Source organism: Osmerus eperlanus, chromosome 20 (genome assembly GCF_963692335.1).
Source record: "Osmerus eperlanus chromosome 20, fOsmEpe2.1, whole genome shotgun sequence".
Classification (NCBI taxonomy): Eukaryota; Metazoa; Chordata; class Actinopteri; order Osmeriformes; family Osmeridae; genus Osmerus; species Osmerus eperlanus.
The window spans coordinates 12,965,915-12,975,858 of record NC_085037.1 but is presented as its reverse complement, the minus strand read 5'-3'; the positions used below and the strand labels follow the sequence as shown (position 1 = coordinate 12,975,858).

Below are 9,944 nucleotides of genomic sequence, written 5' to 3'. Positions count from 1 at the left end.
AGAAGGATCAGGCTGGCTGGATGAAAGAGCTCAGGTTTTATAGTTTCTCTTTTCTTGCTTTGTGACAAGCTTTGACGGCATTTCAAATAAAACTGAAACCAGAACGGCCCGCAGACACCAGGGGGGAACTGGGCAGGGCATAGTTTAGTAGTTAGAGCACCGGACTGCAAAACATGAGATCAAAGGTCCAAATCCCCCCTGTACTGTACATCGCATTAGATAAAATGCTAAATGAATCCGAGGCACTTACAGTGGGGTGTACAGGAGTGTGTAGGATTCAGGTGCCTCAAACAAACCTAGCTGCCTCCTCTGGTTGGTGTTCACCATGGGGACAAGCAATGTTTAAATTATGGGATGCTCACCACGGAGGTTAGGGCCATTTGGAAGCTGTAGATGCGGGCGAGGCCGAAGTCAGCCAGCTTAATCTGCCCCCCGCTGGTCACCAGAATGTTCTGGGGCTTCAGGTCTCGGTGAACCACGCGGTGAGAGTGCAGGAAGTCCAAACCCTGAAGCAGCTGGTACATCATATCCTGTGAAGACAGGAAGTTGGAGACAGACACAGGACGTTCAGTGCGTGCGTTCTGCGATGACCAACGCTACAGGCCGAACGTTTCTAGAGAAACTTTTTCTATTCTTGTTATTGTTGTTGTGGTGATTATCACAACTGTTTTATATAAGCAGTCAGATGACAGGATGTGTTTTAATCTTTATAGCAGCTCTCAACTAATCAAAGATACAACATGCCTCTAATTAGTCAGACAGAAAAAGAAAACCACTTTTAAAAGGCCCAAAAACAAAGACAGACAGACAGACAGATACACAGGCATAGAGAGACAGACAGAGAGACAGGCATACAGAGACAGACAGAGAGACAGGCATAGAGAGACAGACAGAGAGACAGGCATACAGAGACAGACAGATAGACAGGCATACAGAGACAGACAGATAGACAGGCATACAGAGACAGACAGAGAGACAGGCATACAGAGACAGACAGAGACACAGGCATACAGAGACAGACAGAGAGACAGGCATACAGAGACAGACAGAGAGACAGGCATACAGAGACAGACAGAGAGACAGGCATACAGAGACAGACAGAGAGACAGGCATACAGAGACAGACAGAGAGACAGGCATGCAGAGACAGACAGAGAGACAGGCATACAAAGACAGACAGAGAGACAGGCATACAGAGACAGACAGAGAGACAGGCAAACAGAGACAGACAGAGAGACAGGCATACAGAGACAGACAGGGAATCCTGGTCTGTTAGCCACTGTGGGGAAAGAGGCCCATGTCCCTTTAAAAGTCCTGAGTGGCAGATGTTTGATAACTGACACGAGTGCAATGAAGGAGAAGCATGAGAGAGAGAGGGAGGGAGAGGGGGAGGGAGAGGAGAGGGGGAGGGAGATGAGAGGGGGAGGGAGAGGAGAAGGGGAAGGAGAGAGAGAGAGGGAGGGAGAGGAGAGGGGGAGGGAGAGGAGAGGGGGAGGGAGAGAGAGGGAGGGAGATGAAAGAGGGAGATGAGAGGGGGAGGGAGAGGAGAGGGGGAGGGAGAGAGAGAGAGGGAGGGAGAGAAGAGGGGGAGAGAGGGAGGAGGGGGAGAGAGGGAGAAGAGGGGGAGAGAGAGAGAGAAGAGGGAGAGAGAGAAAGATGTTTCTGTGAGAGGCTCAGTTTTAGTGGTGAGCCCCCCCCCCAGCTGTCTGCTGATAGATAACTACAGAAGCCCCCCCCCGCCTCCCACAGACACACACACAGCGCTCCCCCCCACCATGAGACATCCTCTTTTACCCGCTCTCTCCCTCCCTCCCCCCTCCCTTCCACAGGCCAGGCAGTACCCTGGTACCTGCATGAGAGAGGAGAGAGTGAGAGAAGGAAGGACGGAGACAGATGCAGACAGACAGGTAGACTGAAACAATCATCTGCTTAAACTTGTTCAACAACCTTGAAACTGGCCCCAAACGCTGGGGGCTGCAAACAGGTGGAGTGGCATACTGTAGCTCCACCCCCATCGCTCACACACACACACACACACACACACACACTCCACCCCTGTTGCCAAGACCTCACAAGTGACATGGATCTGAGCCCAAGGCTCCCCAGCATCCCTCCAGCTGGTGATTCAGAGCTGAAACAATGAGCTGCACACTCGGGCAGAGCACACCCTCAACCAGCGCGAGGCAGACCAGAGGGCTGTGTATGTGTGTGTGTGTTGGGGTGTGTGTGTTGGGGTGTGTGTGCTGGGGGAGGGAGGGTGTGAGTGTGTGGCCCTATGTGCAATGAAGAGTGTATATGTACCCCTGTATTTAATCTCATTATATATGTGTGTTTGTGTGTTTATGTATGTGTGTGTGTGAGTACGCGTGCATATGTTTGTGCGCATGTGTGTGGGTGTGTTTATGTGTGTGTGTCCCAGGCCAGGCAGCATGCGTAAACAGACCTTCCTCTCTAAAGCTCCGCTCAGCTGTGACCTGGAGCAGGGAGGAGGCAAGTTCGTTATTTTAGGAGGGTGGCTAACACAATAGCTCTCATGCAGTTCCTCTCGGTGTCGCCTGAAATAGCTATTCACTCTGGGCTTCCTTCAAAACCCCCATGATCTCATACGTGACAACAACAAACACCTTCACAGTCACACCCCCCCCCCCCCCCCCGCCCCCACACCCCCCAGCCAGATAACACCTCCACCTGTTTATCCAGAGCACCACCTCATCTTAGATCAGATAACTATGGCCCAAGACACAGCCTCCAGCCCCTGCATCCAGCTTTAGCCCCCAGACCCTGCCCCTGCCCCAGCCTCCTGCCCCAGCCCCAGCCTCCAGCCCCAGCCTCCATCCCCTGCCCCAGAGGGCCACCCCGCGGCGTGAGAGAGAGCCCGCTGCTCCAGCTGTCTGGGGCTGGGCCTTCCAGCGGGGTCAACCCCGGAGGACCAGAAGACGGCCTGGAAGCCACCGCACGACGCCGACAAAGACTACAAACACACGAAGAAGAGGGGGAGCGAGAGGAGAAAAGGTGCCCCCCCCCCCCCGGTCGAGAAAAAAGAAGAGAAGCAGTCAAAACATTGCTTCCAGAGAGCAACTCCTTTCTCATGTTAATGCTGCAGAGACGGCCATACTGTTTATTGTGGCGCCGCACAATGGGAGACATCTGCCGATCAGCGTTCCTCTAATTCCCTCATTAACCTCCCCCCCTTCTCCTGAGGCTGGGGGAGTCTGGAGGCTGGGGGGGGGGGGGGGGGGGGAACCGGTAGGGGAGCAGGCTGGGGGGCCAGGGACTGGGGGAAACTGGGGACGGCAGGGGCTGGGGGGCAGAGGGAGCCAGCTAGGGGGGCCAGCTAGGGGGGCCAGGCTGCTTGATGTTCTTCCAGCTCATTTCACTCCTTTGCTCCCTCACAGCCCCTCACTCTATTTTATCAATGACCATGTGGTGGGTCTGACGGAGGCTGCCAAGCAGAGCGAGGGTGGAGGAGGAGGGGTGGAGGAGGAGGAGGGGTGGAGGAGGAGGGGTGGAGGAGGAGCGGTGGAGGAGGAGGAGGGGTGGAGGAGGGGGAGGGGTGGAGGAGGAGGAGGGGTGGAGGAGGAGGAGGGGGCAGGACAGGGCAGGCTGGACAGGCCTGGGCTGTTGGGAACTCTGGGTTAGTTGGGCCGGTAGATGACGTCACAAAGCCAGGTCCTACATGAGCCAGGAGGTCCAGGACACTAAACTAAACCCTCTAGTTTGTAAACGTGCTGGTTTCCACCCTGGAAGAGCCTCAGGTCCAGTCTACTCTCCACCCGTCTGCGCTCGCACCCCAGGCCTCCTCCCAGCACCACGCTAACGTCTCAGTTTCCCAGCCCTGGAAACTCAGAAGACACCTCCAAACATGACACTGCTCGTTCCCACACCCTGCGGAGGAGGAAACACGAGGAAGGGATCGGTAAACGAGGTGTGTGGGAAAAGAGTCGGATGAAAGAGGGAGATTGTTGAAAAGAGGAATAGAGTTGGCGATATTTCTGTTTCCGACCTTTTGGATGAGTGTAAATTGAAACGAGGCCTTCAACTGTATAGATTTGAGACAGTGATAACGGGGCAGTAATTCCAGAGGTGCCCCGAGGAGGCTTGTTGGTGGACAGGTTGGGCTGATGCATTCTTAGGCCCTATGCAGGGAAGTGTGTTTTATTTTCTGTTTGTCAGTAATGTCCGTCGTGTGGGTGTTTCTCCGAAGATGACAATGAGAAGAGGTGTCCTAACTTGGAACCACACAGACAAACTCTCTCTCTCTCTCTTTCACACACTCACTCTCTTTCTCACACACACTCAATCTCTCTCTTTCACACATTCTCTCTCTCTCTCTTACACACACACACACACACACACAGTCCTATCCGCATTGAACTGAGAAGGCAGAATGAAAATAGAGAAGTGCATGAGGCCCAGGCCTCTAATTAGGACCTGCCTTGTGTGGAGCCCTCCTCTGATGTCTGAGAGTTCCATCCTGTCTGGACCAGGAACACTCCCTGGTCCTCCCCTAGCCAGCTGCACGTCCCCACGCGTCCCCACTAGGCCCCACGCGGCCCCACACGGCCCCACATGGCTGTTACCAAAATAAGACCGGTGCCCCCCCTCCTCCTCCCCCCCATGCAGGGCTGGCCTCACCTTGATGGTCTCTGGGGGCACACCTGGGTCTGGAGCCTTCTCCAGGTAGGTGGTGAGGTCCTGGTCCACATGCTCAAACACCAGGGTCAGCTTGGTCTCGCGGTCGCTCCGGGACACCGTGCACACATCAAACAGCCTGGGTGGGAAGACGCCACAAGATGGCCGCTGGATTATACACCATGTACATACTGTTTCAGTGTGGTTTCTATTTGAGGTTACTCCTCACTGCAGTTTAGTAGGCTTAGTACAGATTAGTTCAGTTATATTACAAGATGAATAGGAAGTCCTCCAATTTCTAAAAATAACCCTTAAACCAGTGGCGGCTGCTGGTCTTTCAAAGAGGGGAAGCTCATTTTCGGCCTACATTATAAAATGTTTCCATTTATTTGGCCAGTTCACTGGCTAGTTCACCCCTACAACACTAGCATAGCTTACTGTATGAAGGAATGAACGAACGATCTAACGAAACAATATTAAACTCGCAGGAGGAAATGTGGGAATTAGGTTAAACTGAAACAAGGAATGTGGTGTATAATTGTATGAAATGTATGATGAATATTGGCAAGCAATTTCGCCAAGCAAATACCAAGAAATAGGTCGCAGCAGTTTGTCTTTCTTGAAAAATCCGCAATGGGACTGCCTGACTGAGCTCGAATACCTTTGGCGCCTTTTTATTGTACAAAATCGCTGTCAATCAAAAGGAGCTGCAGTCTTTCGACAGACCCTCCAATCATCCCGCAGAAACCCAGCGTCCAGGCCAGCCCACTCCTCCCTTCACCCCCAGAGATGCCGAGCGTCCGTGGGCGGGACATAATCTCAGCATTCATCCAATGACGGTATAGTTTCGAAGCACTGAAAAAAAATGCAAAGCAGCCCCATTGAAGTCCATGGACGCCAGGTGCCAACAGGAAAATGCACTGTGACGCTACGGGAAAGTATGAGAAGGAAATCGAGTCAGTCGACCTGCTATATGTAGCTGAAGCCCGCCTGGTTGTAGGGGGCAGGGCTAACAGGACAGACGGAAGCCTGGTTGTAGCGGGCAGGGCTAACAGGACAGAGGGAAGCCTGGTTGTAGCGGGCAGGGCTAGCAGGACAGAGGGAAGCCTGGTTGTAGGGGGCAGGGCTAACAGGACAGACGGAAGCCTGGTTGTAGCGGGCAGGGCTAACAGGACAGACGGAAGCCTGGTTGTAGCGGGCAGGGCTAACAGGACAGACGGAAGCCTGGTTGTAGCGGGCAGGGCTAGCAGGACAGAGGGAAGCCTGGTTGTAGCGGGCAGGGCTAGCAGGACAGAGGGAAGCCTGGTTGTAGCGGGCAGGGCTAGCAGGACAGAGGGAAGCCTGGTTGTAGCGGGCAGGGCTAGCAGGACAGAGGGAAGCCTGGTTGTAGCGGGCAGGGCTAGCAGGACAGAGGGAAGCCTGGTTGTAGCGGGCAGGGCTAACAGGACAGAGGGAAGCCTGGTGATCTCCAGACTGCTCCCTGCTTCCGCAAAACTGAGGACCACGGCAAACACTCCTCCAGCAATGCCATGGCAACCCCTGGCGCTCCATGGCAACCTGAGCGAGGCCTGTCTGTGGCCTTCGTCTGGGGAGCATCTCTCACCACGGCAACAGGCACGTGAGAGGGGGGTGGGGGGCGGTACCCCAACCAGCGCTGGTCTCTAGTCCCCATAGAGTCCGTCCACAGGAAGGTCCGCCACGTGGGGGTTTCCAACACGCATGATGCCTCAGAGCCGAAGCCCCTCAAAGAGGCTTCTGCAGTCAAATGCTCTAACCGCTGGGTCAGGTGGCTGAGCGGTTAGGGAGTCGGACTAGTAATCTGAAGGTTGCCAGTTCGAATCCCGGCCATGCCTAATGACGTTGTGTCCTTGGGCAAGGCACTTCACCCTACTTGTCTCGGGGGGAATGTCCCTGTAATTACTGTAAGTCGCTCTGGAGAAGAGCGTCTGCTAAATGACTAAATGTAAATGTAAGCTCTATACACCTTTTTCTGCTGTTCAGGTAGGAACAGGAGGCTCTCAGCAGACGCTGAACACAAGGAAACTGCGCTGAACTACAAGACCAGCGTTCAGGGGGAGGAGCTACACAGACAGCCTCCAACACAGCCTCCCAGAGGCCAGAGGCCAGAGGCCAGAGGCCAGAGGCCAGAGGCCAGAGGCCAGAGGCCAGAGGCCAGAGGCCAGAGGCCAGAGGCCAGAGGCCAGAGGCCAGAGGCCAGAGGCCAGAGGCCAGAGGCCAGAGGCCAGCACACGACTCTATAAACATGCAGGAGCATCATGGTCTCTCAGGAACACCTGGGTCCAGATGCCATTTGGGGGCAAGATGGAGGTCGTTCATTTGAATTTGAATATCCAATGAATATTCATTCTCTCAATTGAATCGAGTTGAGGCAGTTTTGGCCTTGTTTTTCCATTTTGAATGAGCGTTTTGCTTCAAAAGCACTTAATCTGTCAAACTAAACCTGCTGGCTCGGTTATGCCTTTAGCTATGGGGCATTCACGTCGTGGTTTCAGTCTTTCAGTCTAAATGAACCTCTAAAAGCGATCATCTATTCTTCCGCTGACAGGGACCAGCTTTGACCCAATAAAGTCGACAATCACTTTAGTCCACCATGTTACTGACTTTTACTGTCATCGTTTTAAAACTTCAAGGGCAAACTAGTGTAAAATGAGAATTTGTCTTAAATGTACATCATTTACCCTTGGCCCAGATAGTCACATTAGGCAACCTCCACCTTGGCAAACAGGCAGACACGAAAGGGAAGTACACACTTAGAACACTTAGTTCTAAGTGTTTTTGTTTTAGAAACAAAAACTTTAAACCAAATTATCCAAGGGATGCTTAGAAAGATGACCATGAGAACCCCGCCGTTTCACTGCCCCCTCCTCCTCCCTCTCTCTCCCCCTTACCTTACAACATTGGGGTGCTCAAACGCCTCGAGCTGCCTCAGTACCGCCACCTCGCGGATGGTAGACAAGGGCATTCCTTCCTCCTCTGTCTGCACCCGAACTCTTTTCAGGGCTACGAACCGTCCCCCGTTCTTCAAGTCTCGCGCCTTGTACACTTTTCCGTAAGCCCCTTCGCCAATCTCAGCCACTGGCTCGTAGCGTTGCGGTATACTTTCTTTGTCCATTTTTGCAGATTATTTTTCTGATTTAAATTTGCGGGGATTCCCGACGAAAATGACGACCCAGCCGTTATTACAACATCTTCACATGAAAGAAACGGCACGTGCAATGCCTATAAAACAAAGACAAACATGAAGATCGTTTAACATCAGTGGCAGGTCCGGTACCACCGGTAGCCCGGTAGGCAACATCAGATGTCTCATCTTGTTTTATTCCGACTATCAACAAAACTGTGTTCGCCTTTATCCACTCCCACTTCGATTGCGCATAACCTCTCAAACCTCATCCTCCTACCTCAAACCGAGCTCTAACTTTTAATTCAATATATTCAGTCAATTTTTAAACAAGTTCTGTTCAGTATAAATCAGTCTATCGATCAATAAATCTATCCAATTGTGACCAACACATTCGTCTACTCATGCATGCACTGTTGCAAAAAGTTACAAAACATGCAAACAAATTTAAGTAAAACTTATAAACGAATGCAAAAGTGTATATTGTATGAATAGACCTGATATAAAGCGGTTTTACCATATATTCTTTATTAGCCCGTCTGATAGAAGCCACACACTGTTGCGAGCACGTGGTCTTGTATTGTCTAAACTTTCTACAGCAACAGACCATTTAAACCACTTCAATCTAATCTCTTATGGTCCTAACAATCTTAATATGTGACATAGTGCACAATCAACATAATTACTTATTGGTTGTATTATTTCAACGCAGATACATTTTTCACAAATTATTTGGGGATTTTAGCGGTGAATATTTTGGATTTTCTTTAAAGACAGAAAGCAATGTGTTGTTGCAAAACTAAAAATATGCTTCTTTTTTTATCGAACATTTTATTTTCTTCACTTGATAATACGCGCTTGTTTAGGATGGTCAACAAAAATTAAATAAACTACATATATTTACCTTTAATTTATACTGACGGGCAAATGTGCAACTTCGGCATTGTTCGGTAAAAGTTGGAAGCACATCGCTCGTTTAGATCAGATGTTCAAACAACTTAAAAAATAGCAAAGGACGTCACATATATCCTTCACTGTCCTCACGCGGGGCCACACAGGTAGTCGGATGGTGCATGGACTAACCCCCATCCCTTGGCGGTACCACAACTGCAACTCAAGCTAAGACTAAAACAGAGAAGGGGGCGTATTCCTCCCACACAAAAAAAAACACTCTATGCCTGTGCAACTATTTTGTCGGAGGTCATCGGACAAAAAGAAAGTGCGATTTACTCTCGAAGCCACGCGCTTCTTCGTTCTCCCGTCTTTACCAACATATCCCGGAGTATGCAACGTCTGTCTATGCGCGCAGTCTCTTCCCAGCTTTCCCACGCTGGTGAATTGTGCCTCCGCTGCCTTGACCCCCTTCAGAGAGCTTTGACACGGAGCAGGAACATTTCCGCATTCCTCCCGACTACAAAGACTAACCGCCTTCTTTTGCTTTCTCTCTGCCTCCTTGGTTCTCTGCCATTCATAGTTCTCTCGGGTTTGTCTGAGTGTCAAAACGAGAAGAACCGCAGGGGGGAAACTGAGCGGCAGAGAAGTGTATTGGATGGACCCGTCTATCTATCAGGGCCATTGAAAAACGATTCCCTGAACAATGAAGCAGCGGGAATGTCGTGTGACAGCCTCGTCTCCTCCGGCCCACTAGTTCAGGTTCAAGGCTTGATTTGCGTCAAGGGGATTCATCTTCGAGTGTCCTACTCTGGTGGTCGTTGAGACAGGCCTCCTCCTCACGCGCAACTTCAACTGTAAATGACACGTGAGAAACGTTCGACCACTTTGCATTCTGGAAAATAAGTTGTAAAAGAAGAGATTATAAAAGTGAACCGTTTTATTAGGCCTACTAATGGGTACATGACTTAGGCCATTAGTAATAGTTTAGAATCGACTTCTAAACTTGACGGTGATTATAAAATGAAAACATGTATATGGTTATTAACTAATAATACAATGTAACAATTAATGTATAAAAACACTTTATTTATTGAAAACCTAATTACTCTTCAAAATATAATTCTAAGACAAAACACATTTACAATTGCAATCAGTCAATAATTGAAAAGGCTGAAAAAACAGATCAAAGAAACATACATAATTACAACCTTTACATTAAACTTAATTCATAAAAACATAAGTGTGATTGAACTTGCAGACTTCTGATTTCTAAAGAG

At 50.5% G+C, this 9,944-nt stretch overlaps 1 protein-coding gene across 1 annotated transcript; it reads right to left on the bottom strand.

Annotated features, from left to right (window-relative positions):
• Positions 1–347: 347 nt before the first annotated feature.
• On the bottom strand, positions 348–9,197 carry LOC134006986 (cyclin-dependent kinase 6-like). Its single transcript, XM_062446099.1, has 4 exons — positions 8,678–9,197; positions 7,541–7,871; positions 4,635–4,770; positions 348–530 (listed from the first exon to the last, which is right to left on the bottom strand). Exons 2-4 carry the CDS (start codon positions 7,762–7,764, stop codon positions 348–350), a joined length of 543 nt encoding a protein of 180 aa, XP_062302083.1. The 5' UTR covers positions 7,765–7,871; positions 8,678–9,197.
• Positions 9,198–9,944: the final 747 nt, after the last annotated feature.

What these genes read in the sequence shown, in the direction of transcription:
- LOC134006986 (XM_062446099.1), bottom strand. Translation starts at nt 7,764, where the DNA reads ATGGACAAAGAAAGTATACCGCAACGCTACGAGCCAGTGGCTGAGATT. An exon ending in GAGCACCCCAATGTTGTAAG is followed by an intron (nt 4,771 to 7,540) that starts GTAAGGGGGAGA and finishes CTTCCCACCCAG; the next exon opens with GCTGTTTGATGTGTGCACGG. An exon ending in TGCCCCCAGAGACCATCAAG is followed by an intron (nt 531 to 4,634) that starts GTGAGGCCAGCC and finishes CTGTCTTCACAG; the next exon opens with GATATGATGTACCAGCTGCT.